The 18,420-nt window shown below is 39.7% G+C and overlaps 1 protein-coding gene across 5 annotated transcripts in view; it reads left to right on the forward strand.

Annotated features, from left to right (window-relative positions):
* The window catches only part of LOC124286789, a 61,540-nt gene extending 46,829 nt beyond the window's left edge, over positions 1 to 14,711 (forward strand). The window contains exons 5-14 of one of the 5 annotated variants that reach the window (XM_046723222.1): positions 224 to 369; positions 491 to 646; positions 860 to 957; positions 4,616 to 4,762; positions 6,026 to 6,069; positions 6,393 to 6,513; positions 6,770 to 7,101; positions 12,419 to 12,670; positions 12,800 to 12,977; positions 13,323 to 14,711. In XM_046723222.1, coding sequence (XP_046579178.1) covers positions 224 to 369; positions 491 to 646; positions 860 to 957; positions 4,616 to 4,762; positions 6,026 to 6,069; positions 6,393 to 6,513; positions 6,770 to 7,101; positions 12,419 to 12,670; positions 12,800 to 12,977; positions 13,323 to 13,549 — 1,701 coding nt within the window. In that variant the 3' untranslated portion in view covers positions 13,550 to 14,711. Of the gene's footprint in view, positions 1 to 223; positions 370 to 490; positions 647 to 859; positions 958 to 4,615; positions 4,763 to 6,025; positions 6,070 to 6,392; positions 6,514 to 6,769; positions 7,102 to 12,418; positions 12,671 to 12,799; positions 12,982 to 13,322 lie in introns of all 5 variants that reach the window. The other 4 variants (XM_046723223.1, XM_046723224.1, XM_046723219.1 and 1 more) reach the window with 4 other exon arrangements.
* Positions 14,712 to 18,420: the final 3,709 nt, after the last annotated feature.

Genomic DNA, 18,420 nt, shown 5'->3' on the forward strand with positions numbered 1-18,420 from the left:
CATACCCAGCAAAAGAATGAGAATTTTGCAAAGAAGAAACAACTATAAGTAGGTCAATTGAGCAACACGTACAATGGTTCAGTTCTCATTTATTGACTTAAGAGTACATTGCTTTGTTTCAATATTAAGGCACCGATTTTTCAAAATTTAATGTCATGATCACTTTATCTTCAGTAGTGTACGAACGATTGTACATATGTAATATTACAACGCATAATTTCAGTTCTATCTGTGGCTGGGGGATGCAGTAGAGGTTTGTGAAGCAGACCTCTCAAAAAATCTCCTATTTGACTTCATCGACACATCGAACATTGCGGATAGAGTAGGCCTGATTCCGCTACTGATCCGTTGCCAAGAGAGACTCCAACGGTAAGCAACTTGAGAGGATTGTGTATTCCTGCCGTGTAACGTGTGTCAAATGCGAAATGTAACTGCTGCACTTTGTGTTGCAAATGGTATGTATTTGTAAAGTTCAGAGCCTCTCTTTTAAGCCGAATGGGGTTCTGAGGACAGAGACCTTTCATTGGAACAAAGGCACAGCTTCCTTGTTGGAATCGTTTCTGCGCCAGTGTTTGAATATTCCTCAGTTGATGAATCCAACTTTCTTTGGTCTCCATCTTGCTGAAGAGCTCACGCTTGGTCACGAGTAAGCATAAGGCTATTAAACTTTATCCAACATATACTTTATGTCCGTTATGCATTTTGTACCAGCAACGATCTATTTTGTCTTTTACGGTAAATGCCATTTGTTCCGGCGGATCATCAAGACTGATCTTTTCTTGAATGACATATTTACACATAGCGAGCATAAATCGATTTAAATTCTACTGATTGTGTGACCTTGTGTTTTGGATTTTAGGAATATTCTTGAAGACGGATCATTTGTTGGTGTAACAAAGTTAGCCTTAAGATGGAAGGCAGCCAGGCAACAGGATATATTGACATTGTCTGCAGATGGTAAGAGGGTGTTGCTTACTGGCTTACTTGCATACTTCAAAATGTATTTCCGGTTATAGATAGGTGGAAATAATAATGACAATATGTGTTCCATCTAGCTCACAAAATCAACGTGAACCAGTCTAACAACCGCAACAATTAAGAGGTGTTCATTCTGGCAGCATCCATTTTGCATTTCTGTGCAACCTATATTGTTAAATGTTTGATTTATGTGCAACCTATGTTGTCAAATGTTTTATTTCTGGGCAAACCTAAATAGTCAAATTAAATTGGAAGCAATTTAACATATGTATTTGGCAGGAGCAACATTATACAGAAGGTGATCATAGATAGATGTACAACAATATTGTTTACTTCTATTTACATTTCAGCAGAAATACATTACTAAGAAACATAGCCAGTGCTTAACTTCTTTAAAGTGGCATTGTTAGTAGTTAGAGAGTCAGATAAGTACAAGCTTTATGGATGAACAACTTCTTCATTAAGGTGATGCGACGTTTCGATACATATTCTTGTATTGTTGTCAAGCAGGTATACCATGGCCAGTGCTTGTAAAATATCATCATCGTTTGTGTTTGATATATATAAATTTAAATTACGTGAAATCTCCATTGAATACTTATAATTATTGACATTTTCATCTTAGCTCGTCTTCCTTAATTCTAAGATCACACTGCAGACAGAATGATTATATGCAACTTGTTCGTGTTGCTTCTTTGTAGGTTAATGATATTGAAATGAGTGAGTGAGTATGGTGTTATGCCGCTTTTAAATAATAATAAATAATAATAGTGCATATTTATAACCCGCACATGACCACGCTCAGAAGCATGCTCTTGGCGCTACATAAGTACCTTAAAATAAATACATTATATATACAAAGCAAGAAAACTACAATGAATAGGTGCATAATACATAAACAATAAAGGCTATTGAGGATAATATTTAGCAAAGAGGTAGGTTTTGAGATTTGATTTAAAAGAGTCCAGAGATTCAGAGTGTTTGAGGTCAAATGGAATAGAGCTCCACAAGACAGGGGAAGTGTAGGAGAAAGTTCTGTATCCAAAGGTTTTAAGTTTGTAGTTCGGCACGGTCAGAAGGTTTTGCTGCTGTGAGCGAAGTTCGCGCGATGGACTGTAGGGGTTGATCACATCTCCAATGTAGGGTGGAGACTGGCCTTGAAGGGACTTGTATGTGAGGCAGAGTGTCTTGAATTGAATCCTGGATCTCACAGGTAACCAGTGGAGCTGCTTTAGAACTGGGGTAATGTGACTGTGTTTGGAAGTACGGCTGACGATGCGGGCGGCTGTATTTTGGACTTTTTGTAGTCTGTCAAGCAGAGTGTCAGGGAGGCCAATATAGAGACTGTTACAGTAATCTAGTCTGCTGAGAATTAGAGCACGGACAAGGGAATGAGCAGATTCTGTGGTAATTAGAGGACGTATACTGCCAATCACTCTAAGATGAGAATAGCATGTTCTGCACAGGTTATTTATCTGGGCTTCCATGGACAGACTGGGATCTAAGAGTATGCCCAGATCCTTGACTGAGTATGATAGTGTAATATCTGAGCTTGAAACCGCAATAGATGCAACATCTGACTTCCTGAGTTGCTGTTTTGTTCCAACAAAGAGAGCCTCTGTTTTTTCCTCATTAAGCTTTAGTTTATTTGCAGTCATCCATGTCTTCAGAATACCTGTACAGTCTGAGGGTTTGGCCAGTGCTTCTCCAGAACTCTCCGGGTGAAAAGAGGTGTAAAGTTGTGTATCATCTGCATAAGAATGATGCTGTAGACAGTGTTTGGAAATGATGTTAGATATACTGCCAGTGTAGAGGACAAACAGCATAGGACCCAGTACAGAACCTTGTGGCACACCATGTTCAAGTGTTATGTTATTTGATCTGGCATCGTTGATCAGTACGAACTGTGTTCTGTCTTGGAGGTACGAGGAGATCCAACGTAAGATATCGCAGTCTCATCAGCAGGAGACCATGGTCTATGGTGTCGAAAGCGGAGGAGAGGTCAAGTAACAGCAAAGATGCTACATTACCTTTTAGTAATATTCCAGCAATATCAAGACGGGGGACATCAGAAATGGGCTTCACACATTGTACCCATGTGGGGAATCGAACCCCGGGTCTTCGACGTGACGAGCGAACGCTTTAACCACGAGGCTACCCCACCGCCCTATTGATATTGAAAGCATGAAGAGATACTCTAAATTTACATACAGGTCTTAAGCAAAGACCTATCCGAAAGACTCATCAAATATTTTTCAAAACTTTATATTACTATCATTACTTAATAGTGCGAATAGGGTATATACCTGTTTTGGAAGTCAATATATACTATCCAAAAACAGAAACGCATAGGCGTTTTGTATTCTAAAAACAGCTATAAATTACCAATTGTGTTCCAGCAATTGTCAAAATATGTAACAAAAGTGTTGGTAACATGACTCTACACAATTGCACAAGGAAAAACTCGACTTAACCCGAAAATGTTGATTTTGATGAGATTTCTTTCAAGGATTAAAAAGGCATCGCCACAACGCAAACGAAATCACCTTCCAGTTGAAATTGTGCAGCAAAGAGCATGCACTGTCTGGCTTTATAAATCCAGATTACTTTCGGAAATCGGCATTCGTTTTGAAGGAGTTTCAAGGTCAAATCACTACGCCACGTCTTGACGCTGCGACACGGAACATCGCCATTGAAAGAATGCACGCTGGTGATTACCAATCTTCTGTTTCAAGGCGTCTGAATGTTAGTCTGAACACGATATCACGGCTTTCCAGCTCCTTACAACCAAACAGGTATAACAAATGACCGACCCCTTAAAGGCAGACCTCGAGTCACCACTGCAACCCAAGATCGGTACAACCGGGTACTACATTAGCGTGATCGTGCTGCCACGGGTGAGAGCACAGCAGCTAGGGTGCCTGGACTTCGGAGGATTTCCGGTCAAACTGTACGGAACAGGTTGAGAGAGATTGGACTGAGAGCCAGGAGACCCGACGTCTGGACCGTGCTACGTCGTCACCACCGCGCTCAGCGTCTCCGTTTCCTAAAATTATCCACTTGGTTGTATAGACATTTCCTTCTTCTAAACTGATGTAAAAATTCATGTACTAAAGTCTATTTGTGGACGAGTTATACATGTTTGAAAAAACAACATTTTCGCAACAGATTTCTTGGTTATGCGTTTCTTTTTTTGAATATTATATTTTAACTGTCAAAAGTAATCCATGATACACATTTACTTTTTATACATCTATTCAGACACCAACATTCTAAAAGTGTGGAAGGAATTGTCTTTTTAACATGGACATAACTTGTTGAAAATGGCAAATGTCATATGCTCTCTGTCCTCTACTAATTAAATTGCCAATGCGACGCTTCTAGTACATTTCCTCCTCACCACTTCAGTCTGACCATTAAATCAGTCTCTGTAAATCTAGATAGACCTTGTATATATTTTGTCGAAAACATCCCGGTCAGATTTGGTCTTCGGCAACTAATGTTTATCGTAAGAGACGATTAACGAGATCCATATGTCTGATGCTTGTATAGGCTGCATTTCCGAAATAGCAGATTGCGATCAATCATTTTACAGATCTGTCAAATACTAATACGTCACATCATGTTCATGTTCTAGGAGGGGATGCCCTGTCGATATGTCTTGACCAGCTCAAAAATAGAATTGAAGTGCTGGACGTCAGCGATACCTGTGGTTACAGCACAACTAAACTAGACAGTAAATCAAAGGAGATGTTGATGCACAGACTCAGGAAGATCACCACCGGTGTGTATTGCAACATTTCTATAGCTGGATATCATGTTGTACTGTTGAACGAGTCTGTATTTGTTGAAACGTGAGGCATCCAGTAAAGTACGGCTCTAACGAACTTGGGACTGCTAATATAATAAGGGTAATGCTATTTTTCTGGGCATTATCGCAGAAGCCCGAGGTCTTTCATTAACTGCCCGGCAAAGGAGGGCAGTTGAAAAGATCGAGGGCTTCTGCAAATGATAATGCCCTGAAAAATAGCATTACAGTTATCATAGCTAAAATGGATAGAATTTTTAATAAAACAAAAACAAACAACGGTATCGGTATTGAAGCATTTAATGCTTACAACAAACGTCGAAGGTCACTGACCCACTTTTTACAAACATGGAAACGTCATAGAATAAAACAGATGACGTCACTATTGAGCACGACTACATTCGGCCTTGGCCTTTGCCCAAACTACCAGCCGCCATTTTTTCAGTGCTCAACAACTTTAGAGTTCCAGTCGATGTATTCATTGCAACATGTTCTAACTTATGGTACAATCGTTAAGGTTGGAACCGGCAAGAAAGTGCATAATGGGACGGGAACTGGAAACAGGTACATGTGAAGAATGTGAGTCAGAAATATTGTCAATATTGAACCCAAGTTTAAACGAGCCGAAGGACATGCCGAGGTCCTTATGACGTCACCTGCAATTTGGGGGTATTATCAAGTTAAAGTGGCCCGCTCATTTCTGATATTATACGGGCGTTTCAATGATAATTCTATCCATTATAGCTCTAATAGTTTGTTATAACCGAGGTATATACGTCACATACATGTCCCCACTAAGGATGACACGCCAAGTGTGTGCTCAGTTACGAAATATCTTGTTTTCATAAAGAAATTTTGACAAGCACGAATAACTGGACTAAATGTTATATATTTATTGCTTATGCACCTGAGGATATCGCTTGTTTATATATTTCAAGTTCATTCTTTGTAACTTGTTTTACTTTGACAATGCTGCTTATTGCTCTTTAATTGCATATATTCACACTGTCAACTGCCACTCATCAGCAAGTACTTGGCAAATATTACTGACTCGTCAGTGTTTTGTCCAACCACACATCACTAGGTTGGAATCTGAGTTCCAATACAGCCACTGCAACTTTGTGAAGTGGCTATGTATGTCAACATTCAACTGGGCACTACATTTCGAGGTAGGTTACAGTGCCCATTTTTATACATTGCTACTTATTCTTTCATGAAAATGGATTTCTGTATTATCAGATGAAGCACCTGCAGATTCAGACATTTCTTCAGGAAACACGTTTGTAAGTCAAACTTTGTCACTATGTTTCCACTTGTTGTTTCCATTGCATATCAAGATAATGTTTATATTGATATAACTGAGGGCTCACAAGTCAGTTTCTCTGAGTAAGGTGTAGTTGGTGTGTGTTTCTAAGAAACTGGTGTGTACTTGTCATTTAAGAACGAACATACAATCGACTCTGCTTTCTGCAGAGATTTCTTATGGATCAGGAAAGGGTTTTGTTGCTTCTCTATCACTTGGGGTCATTCACATTTGTCGTGACACACTGTTGCGATGCAAAATGCCATTATGCTTTAAGTTTCATCTTTTCATGCACTGGTGAAGACTGTAATCGAGGACATCGATCACTACCAGGTGAAGATAAAAACTGATCCAGAATTGCTGAAAGATGGAACCTTCACAACTGACATAGACAGAGGAGATCCACACGTTGCAGTCGTCTTGGGTAAGACCAGTTGCTTTCACTTGGTTCATCTGTAAAAGGACAATTGTCAGTGACAAATTCCGATGTAGCTACCTGCAACATTAAGTGCTGATAACATGTTTTCCTGAAATGGGACATCATGTGTCTTCTGCATTTTAAATTCAGTTAAAAGATCGGATTGTTTTCTGAATGTGAATGTGTTGCCGATGCGTGCCTGAGAAACTGAAAACTTGTGTTACACATTATTATATCTGTCGTGTCCATTTCCTATTATCAGGTGTACATGCTTTAGTAAGACACTTCGATTTGGGTGCGGTGTCAACATCAAGTCCAGGAAAATCACACTATCCAGGAAAAGAGGAAGCTCTTTCCAAAAAGGATCCCAGTTTCACCCAAGGTGACCGACTTTTACCGTGGAAGAAACTTGATGCAGGCTTCATTGTGAATCATCCAGACTTTCCACCATCACAGTTTGGAGCAACCTTAATTAGATGTTATGTTCAATGCATGAACCTTGGGCCTGTACCAGATTTGAAGAATGCCACACCATTGCAACAGTTCCAGACCATAGTTTTATACCTGATGAAAACGGCTCCATTTTCATTTGGCGTAAGTACACATCATCTTTAGATTCCTCATTAAATCCCCCCAAATACTCACTAAGCGATCATTACATGGAAGTTTAGTTCGTTTGAGGTCCGGGTCAGTTGTTACGGTTAATAATTTGCCGTGACAAAAGGTTTAAGAGTCCCCTTTGAACCAGCAAAATAGAAGACAGACAAGTCTAAAATATTCAATAATTTATTGAGCAAACAATGAGCAGGCTACAATGAATGACAATTCAGATATCTAGTACAATGCAATGAGTCATAAATCTAAAGTATTGGGTCACAAATATAAGATATCAACTCACCAGAGTCCTGACATTTACAGTAAGAACAGATATACTGACTGAAGGTTGTTTACACTGACAGAAGGCAAGTACGGTCAATCTTGAAATGTTGAGAAACTCGACGATAGCAGACAGATGTGTATAAATCCAATCATGTGAAAAGTCCCGTCGTACAACTCAACAACCAGCCGTTATGTAGCTCTTACACAGTTCCCGAGCATTCCAGCAAAGCTAGGCTCCATCATTATTCCGTCAGGACGTCATGGAACCAAGTGGAAAACACACGACGTGACAAGACCCGGAAGTCAAAACAAAATAAAGCCAGCCAAGGGAGGCAACTCTGAAGCGCTCTCAAAAAAGTGCACCGCTAAAATTACTATTGCCATTGAACATATATGATGCGAAATGCGAGCCAAAACCCACACTCAAAACTTTGAACATTGTGATCCAAAATAACTATCACTTAATCAATGTGATATTATAAATTACAAATTGCAAAAAAACAAACACACATTCTCATAACACAGTGTGATGTTAGAAAGAATCCCTTGCAGTTGTGATAATTGTATATTAATTCAAAATATATAATCAAAGGCAAAAGTTGTGTGATCAACACCTTTGTACATATAAACGAGAGTTATTTTACAACGCGCTTAAATATACTTTATTATACACTTAACGTGCACAGCTTAACGTGCACAGGAACACCATATGCCGCTTGTGGAAGCATTATTAACAAAATGCCGACGTCACAGACCATTCCCGAAGTGGCCGTCCACCTGTAACTACGCAACGATCGTTGGATTCGAACCACCCATCTGCGCCTAAGATTCCAACCAGCCACACTGTGCCATTGTCAACAGGATATCGCAAAGGAACATTCGCAGGCGTCTGGGTGCGCTCGGGATACGTGCTAGACGTCCTGCCAGACGACAAATTTTGACATTACGTCACCAACGTCTACGATTGCAGTGGTACAGACAACATCTGCGGTGAAGAGCATGTGAGTGAAGGCATGTTCTCTTCACTGACGAGTCCAGATTCCTCTTGCACTGTGCTGATGGCCGAACCCGAGTCTCCCCACGACATGGTGAGCTTTATGCAAGGAACTGTGACCTTGAGGCCGACCATTTTGGCGGCGATGGAGTCACGATTTGGGGTGGGATAACGAGTGCTGGACGTATACCTTTGCTTGTCATCAATGGACATTTAACGGGCCACAGGTACAGAGATCAAATTGTTAATCCAGTCGTCATACCGTTTCTCCAGCAGAATGGTCCAGGAATGATCTTCCAGCAGGACAACACTAGACCTCGTGTCGCCAGGGAGGTCCAGTAGTTATTGGCACAGCACAATGTTAACGTCCTTTCCTAGCCCGCTAAATCCCCAGATCTGTCCCTGATCGAACACGTCTAGGATGAAATGGAGAGGAGATTGAGAACTTGGCCAAACCCCCAGTCACGCTTCAGGAACTCCGCCAGGTGCTTCCACAGATATGGAATGCCATTCCACAAGACTTTTTTGGACGTTTGATTGGCTCTATGAGGCGCAGATTTGAAGCATGCATCAATGCCCATCCTGGGCATTCACATTATTTAACTGTGTGCATTTCATTTTGACCTTTCTCTCACTGTGACTTCATTATCATGTGTCCGCCAGAAAAGTTTAAAATGTGACATTTGCAATCCTATTTTGGAATGATTTTCTTGCAATATTAAAAACAGTTTCATCATAAAAATATTAGTTGTAAATTAAATATCTAACTTCAAGTCAATCACACTAACTTTTGCCTTTGAGTATATATGTCGAGTCCGTTCCCAGAATCCACAATAATATACATATGTTCAACGAAGTATGGCACACTTTTGAAACTACGAGTAATTCATTTAATCTTATGAATTGTGAAAACCATATGTACGAAATGTATGAAGCACGATCGAAAGCAAAGGCACATCACAGCACTAGCTGTTTCCTTGTATCGCTCCTTTTCTTCCCAGACTTGTTTAATTGGTGACAAATCAGGGGATTTAGCGGGACAGGGTAACACAGTAACCTTGTTCTGAAAAAGATACTTCTGAACAACTCAAGCAACATGTGGTCTAATGTGGTTGTCGTGTTGAAATGTCACTCCAGGGTGGGACTAGTTTTAATATGGTAAAGGGCCATCTGCAAAATCTCATGTCGGTTCCTCACAGCACTCAAGTTCCCCTCAGTCACAATCGTAGGCGTCGTCCTTGCTGATTAATTCACCCCACATCACCCATACCTTCAACACGATCCAATTCCTGAACACATGGCCAGATGTAACGTTCACCTGCGCTCCTTCTTCAATTACATGCTCCCCATTGCAAGCGTTGTCTTCTCTAATGAAGACGTCGACGTCGATGGTCTTGTGTCACGATAGGCCGTCTGGCAAGGATGCCGTAGATGCCTTGATGTCGTCGATCTATTATGGCAGATTCACTTCTTTTGCCAGCTTGTACTGACTGCAAGGGTCTGTGCCATTATGTCCGTGGTTCGAGTCCATCGGGTTTTTTTTTGCCTGGACGGCCACTATGGAGATGGTCTTGCTGAAAACTCCCGGTGTCGATGAAAAGAAGTGTTTTCTGACTTGTGCACCACTTCAGACTGCACTACGCCCAGAAAAAAAACATTCATTCACAAGATTGCCTAAGAAAATATTCCATGTCACAACAACTTTTGCCTCAGCATCACAACATTATTTGTTTGATATAAAAAACAACTTGACATTAGAAATAACTTAACATCAAATAATATATTAAATGACATCAAATAATGCCAGCATATCCATTGAGGAAGATATGTACTAAGTCCTTTCATCAGGATTTTTAGCTTTCGACGAGTCTTGGCCAGAGGAGGTGCGTTTTCATAGAAACAAGCCTGTGAGTAGGTTAGTTTTGGGTGAGGTTTCACTCAGGGTTTCATATTTCAGTCATGCCCCCCTCCCTACTCCCCTGACCCCATGCCGTGCAGGTTTAGAGCTCTACACTTTTGTGATGCTGACACAGATTATATTTTCAGAAAATAAATACAATTTGAAATTTCAAATATGCTCATCAAAACTAAGTGATCATTTGCTGTAAGGCACATGTTTATTTTAGTAGTAGATTCCAAGGTTAACCCTGAACATCGGCAGGCTTTTGCCAGGCACCACTAGCCGTTACAGTCCTGTCACTCATGGGCAGATAACATCTACACTGTTGAGGAGTAGCCAACCCATTGGGTGTTTTTAGGTTTTCTGTCCGGCCTTTAAGGCTTTATTAAAGCACTCAAAAGGTTTTATTGTAGACATGTGGTTTTCTGCATTTGATGCATGGATGAAAACAATGCTGCAAATGCCTCTTTTGACTTGAACTTTATGCTTCATCTGTTTATGATGTTTCACTATGAAAGTTTCGTATTGTTAAGGAATGAAATGTGTCGTTTCAATTTCTATTAACATGATGGTTTTGGGAATTCCCCATCGACTTAGATCCAGATTGGTCAGGGTTTGTTTTGACATCCATTATTGGATGTTATGCCATATTTAAAAAAAAGAGATAACAACATGATTTGTGGTCTTTTCCTTAATCATTGTTTATCTGTTGATAGGGTAATATCGAAATATGTATGATTTGACACAAGGCATCGTGACACGCCCATAATGTGGAGTCAAAAGTCAGTTCACAAATTCAGTATCGTGTGTCTCCACCATTGGCATTGATGCAGGCTTGACAACGACAGCACATAGGCGACATTAATCTATTGAAGTAAGCTTGAGGAATATTGTTCTATGTCTGAACCAACGCTTGCCCCAATTCAGCTAAAATCAATGGCCGATAGGGGACAGGTCGGAAGATACAGTAGGTCAGGGGAGTATTGCAATTTCAGAAAATCTGTCACATCACGAGCAACATGTGGACGTGTATTATCTTGCTGAAGCGTGAAGTTACGTCTCTATCGTTAAATGAACGGCTGCACTAGAGCCCCAATGAACTCATCCCTGTATTGCAGACCTGTCACATTGACAATGACAAGTTGTATCCGACCACAAGATGTGATGTCTCCCTATACCATAACGCCTCTTACCACCAACTGTCGACGTTGAACAACGCAGGCGTCTGTACGCCCTTGGCCTGTCATCTGACCTGTGTAGATGAAATATCGACTCGTTAGTGAACAAAACACCTTCCCAATCTTGTTTTCTGTGATGTAGATGTTGTCTGCACCAGGCAAGACATGACTGTCGGTGACGTTGGAGCATAATTGGACGTATTGCAGGATGTTGTGCTCCCTCAGTCGGTTCCGTAGAGTCTAGGGCATAGATTTTCGAAGCTGTCTTAGCGCTACGATAGTCGTAAGTTAATGTTAATGTGTTGCACTTACGACTATCTTAGCGTTAAGAGAGCTTCGAAAATCTAGGCCCTGGAACTGATTGGACGTAAGCCTAGCATGGTCCGAGCAGTCAAACTGGCAGTAAGGAATCGATTCCTTGGGTCAGTTGAATGTGGTTGTCTTGCTGACGTGACGTCACGCATGGACGGCCGGTCAGGGGCTATTCTCTCGTGTCCCAATTACGTTAAAAACGTCTCCACAAAGAAGAAATCTTGTTTAGATGGACACCAAAATGTCTGGCCACTTCAATTTGGGCCATTCCAGTCTCCAGCATACCAACAACGCGGTGATGCTGATTTGCTGTAAGCAGTGGCGTGACGTACACGCAGTTTAGATTGAAAATAACGTGTATTCCACAACATTCAGAGGCTAGAATAATCAACCGTTCTTCGATTGTCAATATCAGGTGTGTGAACTTCAGGAGTCAAAAAGTGCTCAAGTGCACGTGCCACGCGCGATACATGACATCAAATTTCATGCAAAGTGCTGAAGGGGTTATTTGTATAACTTTTCAAATAATTTCATGCAATTTTTTTATTGTGCAAGTTACGTTTTTCTGTTTGTATGTATATCATTGTGTTGAAACACTTTGATTCCACCGCCCTCATATATTAATGTGCTGTTGTCTTTTAACAACAGGTACCAACAATCGTGGCCATCAGAGTTCCAAGTCAAGCAGATCCGTCTATCAGAGTCGACAACAGATTTTATCTGGAGGGTCTGAAGATATATGAGAATAAACCAACGCTGTTTTTGACTTTCATAGATATGGACAAAATGTCGCAACTCCTAGCGAAAGACAAAATTAGCCAAGAAGAAATCTCACCCTTCCTTCTATTGCTCGTGGGGAGTATGGAATTGGATCCACAGTATTCCATATATTTGGCACCGGTAACTACGTTCATCTGTTAATTTTTTTACAATCATCAAAGTGATAATATGTTTGTAAATATCTGAATGCAGGATATTGACCATCGCTAGATACAATACACATTCCTAATACAGCAAATGTTCGCACAGGGGTTTTCAATGCTGATGCAAATTCTGGAACTGAACTCTTACCGGAGAGCCCAAGACTACTGCCAGGAACCAGACTCGAGATGGGTGATGAGAACATACTTGAGAGCAAGGTACCCGTACATGGATTATCAGACGTACAATATGCATCTGTCGGGGATTACAGAAGAGGATGTCATGAGTATGTCTGCCATACTGTTGTTTTCTTCTTTTAGAAACGCCTTTTAACGAATGTAAATTTTGTCATACTCATATCACAGACACATATTATATGTTACAGTTTGTTATTACCTGACTGTACGTGTTTGCGTGTTATGCTTTAAATCCCTTACATCAGTAAATGTTAGTGGCTCGTTTGACTGGCAGTGAATTGTTCAAATAAGTGCAGTGAGTCCATCACTGTCAGCGCAGTTAATATGATCAAATCTCATTATCAGAACGTGAGATCAATTACTGAAACAATTTCTTGAACCATTCCACGAACTAATTAAAGACAGTTTATTTCTTATTTTCCACGATGTTTCAGAAAGATTTACATCAATGATGGAGACCTTTCTTGGAAAACATGACTCCTCCAGGGACCAGGATATGACATCCCAGGCCTCCATGCCTTCCACCCATTCTTGTGACAGTTGTGGCAGGACATCATCAGAGTGCAAGAAATGCACGGGATGTCACCTTGTGTTCTACTGTGACCGGGCATGTCAGAAGAAGGCGTGGCCTGTGCACAAACATATCTGCAGGCGTACTTGAAGTCATTGTGACAAATATGAAATGACCTAAAGACCTATCGTCATTAGCAGAAACAACAATATTCATTGTAATCAGACCTACATTGAGTGTTTGAGTTTAGTTTTAAGCGCTTTTAGCAATATTCCAGCAATATGACGGTGGGGGACACCAGAAATGGGTTCACACATTGTACCCTCAAAGCTACAGGTTAAGTGAAACGACCTTTGAAAACTGATACATGTTGTTATCAATGAAGTCATTCCTTGTACGTATTCTGCAAAATTAGAAAACAATGCTTACTGTATTTGTAACATTAACCTTCCTTTACATTGTTGTGAACATGAACATATGGTATATATTGTAAATTATTCTGCAGGAAATTCAATGGTCATATATTGAATATCCAAAAATCAAACATGTTCGGATGTATTATTTTTACTACGCTTTTCAACTGTGTTATAGTATTTGTTCAGGTAAGTGACATACTTTTCATAGTGTATATAGAGGCCTATATAAAAACTGTTATCAAAAGAAATATCATATGAGTACAGAGCACACTGAATGATTCCGACTTTCTCATAAGCATCTCTTGATTAATCCCTGTCAACAATAACAGGGCTACCAGAGCTCTAAGATCATCGCATCTGCCATACTTTAACATAGTATTGCCCTAGTACAGTAGTCAAAGCGCTCAGATCGCATTGTGCATCAGTGTCAGGTAGTGGCTTAAATTCATGAAAGGCAAATGTTTACCCCCAACAAATACAGAGGGAATACACTATGAAAGCTGTTAACTACAACGCTATAAACAATAATTCTGTGTTGTGAAACTACTACATTTGACCTCAGTAACACTTCAGTGTATCACCGACAATGTTTTCATTTTGTTAAACTATTAACAATTTACATCTGAAAGTGATATGATCATAATCATTTCATTTTGTAAATTTAATGTAAACTGAAGGGCTAACGAAACGTTACCACTTTAAATTTGAACTTACCAAAAATGTCAAATTCAGCTGCAATCACCATCACATGAAAACACATCGCCCAAACGCAACAATGAGTTTTCCACTTGGAAATAAGACATGCAATACATGCTTTTCACCATTTTGTCCAAATATGGTTGGTATGTTTTTCACGAAAAGCGAAAAAATTAAATGCCAAACGGGTATAAATCCAATGCAATTGGGTTGTTATTTTATTTTGAAAAACACCAAAAGGATGGCTCGATTAATTTTGCGACAACGAGAACGGGCTATCGGAATGATCGAAATGGGAGCCTCTCACATCCACGTTGCAAGAACGCTTGGCTGTCACCGTCACCAGACTCATGCAGCGATACCGTCAGACAGGACTAACCTCATGCAGACAGTCACGATTTCGCGAACACCTGGCATCATTGCCAACCGATAATCCATGTTTCTTATGTAGCGAGTGTTTTGTCACTTTAAAAGAGATATACAGTTCAAAGTAATTGTGTGTTTCAATCATTTATTACAAACATATTAAAACAAGTATTTAGAGTGGGAAATTACCAATATTATTAGTAAAATATTCAAAAGACCTACTCATATTCGTGAAAATCATTCCTGAACCGGTCTTTGTGCTTAGAAATCAGAAGAAATGATACTTGGTACTTGGTGTATTCATTTGATGAATAAGTACACTCACACAAATTCAGGAATATAAGTCAGTTGCAGAAGTGAGTATTAATAGAAGCGACAAAACCCTTTCCACATACATAAGAAATTTCCGCCAAAAGCAGAGTCGATTGTACATGATTTTTGTCACTTATTCATCAAATTTGGACATTTCTTCCACATGTCTACTATAAAACTTCTTGAAAGCCCTACTGGAGCCTTGAATGGTGCATCTATGAACAAACAACTCCTGTCAAGAGTGCCATGGCGCTCTTTGAAATCCTGATAACAAGAGCATGCTCGATTGTACCTCAACAGTTGTGAAATGTAAACACCATAGGCTGGAGCTGTAGGAATATTGCTCGACATGAAAGGGAAGCTGACTATTGGAATGTTGAAATCACCCCTTTTGTCATACAGCCTTGTGGAGAGTTTTTTTGTCACTCTGAATATTTACGAATAGATCTAAATATGAAACAGTTGAGGCGGTTATATAATAATATTATATGTTATTACGTGATTATAAGTGTTTAGCTTTCATATCAGCAAAAAACAAATTAATATCGTGTTTAGGCTTTTAACGCTAGTACTACAGAAAATGAATATTTAGTATAACATCACGGTTATGCAACCAAAAACAAAACAAAACAACCATGCTGCTAGAACAATTTCCGATAAGATGGCTAGGATTTGATTTGTGTACACAAGTCCCACAAGCAAGCAAATCAATTGTTGTCTCAGACTAGCAATGCTGAAATTCCTGAAGTAAATAACGTAGCTCCACCTGCGATTGTTTGTCTTGAAGAAGTCTCTAACACATGGAATTCCCACCAAAAATGCGATTATTCAATTGTCGCCAGTGTAGCCCATTTTCGGGTATCTGGTTTACAGAATATAAAACAGTTCTTTTGTCATATACGATAACATTCAATGCTTAGTATCCCTTCAATGATAACATGCTCATAAGTGATGTTTATACAGTGTTAGATATTGTTATATTGATGTTTAAACAATAGATACAGGTTGAAGTATAAAAACTGACTGACGTACTTGTCATCAACGTACCTTCCACAAATTCAGCCACATAAAAGATCAGGAAACCTACTGAAGACATCCATATCAACTAACTGTCCAACTATCCACAAAGATCAAGGTTATTATTCCACCCCAACTGCCTACAATTTGCTCATAAGTAAAATATCAATCTTAATCACACATACACTGTTCATAGTATAGATACCCATCTTAAAACTTCTCGCCGTGATCAATCAATCTATCCATTTTAATCACTGTGCTGTTATACTCATTATTCCTTGCTCATCCCCTGGTTTTGTATATGTGGATAAATCAGGATTCATTCTTCAACCTTATCTGTAAACATCAACTAAACTTGTATAAACATCCATTATCCACATGTATATAACCTTCCTAGCTCACATTTCTGCATAACACAATATTATCAACTAATTTAAGACGCTGATACGTTAGTTGCTCCATCTATTCCTTGGTTGAGATCAATTTGTGGCAAAACTGTAGGCAGCCGGTTGAGGGGGCACAACATGAGGACCCAACATCCAGCGATGTGTCCATGTGTCAGTCACGCCTTGCGTGGTGCAGACATCGTTTGAGGCTCCGAACACATGACTGATACAGCATACTGTTGTCGTACCAGTCCATGGTTCGTTTGCACAGCTTTGATAGACATACACGGGTGTTCAAGTGTCTAGGACAACATCTTTGCGTTACTAAACGTCTTCTGTTTAAAGATGGAAGTGGAATGGTACACTCAGGAGAGAGCAGAGTAGAGATTACACATTATGATTAGACAAGCACTCGGGAAACATGAGATTTTGACTCTTCCCTATGTACAAAACTCCCATCGTACCCAAATTCATCATTTTGTGTGTTCATTAAACACTTTAAGCCTGCGCATGATTGTGAGCTCCCTGTGTTGTGCAGTTTTCCAAAATCAACCTGAAACAAATCTATTCATTTGAGAATACAGATGTTAATTTACGACATTTCCACTTATTAATTTTTTGTTTGATAACCGATTTCCGATTGCTGATCCGGCCTAGTACATGTGTACAAAATTGATGATCCTCTCTATCTCCCCAAACAAGATGGGTGACCCCCATTAAAATCATCATCACCACATCCCCCAGCCCCAGACATAAATTATGACGGGACAAAGATACGATTAATGCCATTGCAGTAACTGTTACAAAACAAGTTCCTATTTTGAAGACTGAATGTCTTTGCATGTCTATGACGGCTGCCATCTAAACACTTGCTCCTGATATAGTGACACCGTGCTATCGTCACTGCTTTTTGACAGAGGTTTCCTAAATATTCTATGTAATATAACTGATTCCCCTCTCTTCTAAAGCGCACAAACTATTCGACTTAAAAGAAGTAGAAATACACAACAGACTTTGTTTAAAGTAAGGATAATTGTAGTCATCTCTCATTACATAAAGATGAGCGGTTGTGTGAAACTCATAATATCACCCTGGATACCCAGTCTAGGCCTTACATGGAAAGTTTGAGAACCGATGCTGCTTTTCTTTGATTGAAGAAAACAAATGTTGGTAAAAATTTGAATATTAATGAGAAAAGGTATCTATGAAAAAGGAAATTAGAGATACAGCATTGGAAATATACTTAAAAGCTGAAAAGGAGAAGGGAAAATAAAGAGATAAGAGGTTGGTTTGTTGTTTAACGCCGCGCTCGGCAATATTCCTGCTATATGTAAATAATCGTGTCTTCACCAGACAATCCAGTGATCAACAGCAAGAGCATCGATCTAAACAATTAGGATGACATGTGTCAACAAAGTCAACAAGCCTGACCTCCCGATCCCGTTAGTCGCCTCTTAGGACAAGCATGGGTTGCTTAAGAACAATTCTAACCCAGATCTTTGCGGGAAAAGGATATCTGAATCTGAGAATGAGTTTTATTTCAGTCCTGGCCATAAAGTTTTAGTATTTGTGGGCAACCCTTGGGTAACCATTGCATGCTAGATACCACGTTCCATTTGAAATCGACATGAGCGTATGTGATACTGACTGCTAAGTTGTACAAGACATAGCTCTCACCTCAATATGATCAGAGAGTATCATGAAAGAAATAGCAATGTACCTACTCAGTGAGTTGTCACTGTTTCTCCTGTAGGTGTTGTATCAGATTGTGAAAAATTGTAAAGTTTAATGGCATTTCAGGTCGAAACTCAAACAACTCCGGAGTTTT

This window comes from Haliotis rubra, unplaced genomic scaffold (assembly GCF_003918875.1).
Source record: "Haliotis rubra isolate DU_JTF1 unplaced genomic scaffold, ASM391887v1 Scf391, whole genome shotgun sequence".
Lineage (NCBI taxonomy): Eukaryota > Metazoa > Mollusca > Gastropoda > Lepetellida > Haliotidae > Haliotis > Haliotis rubra.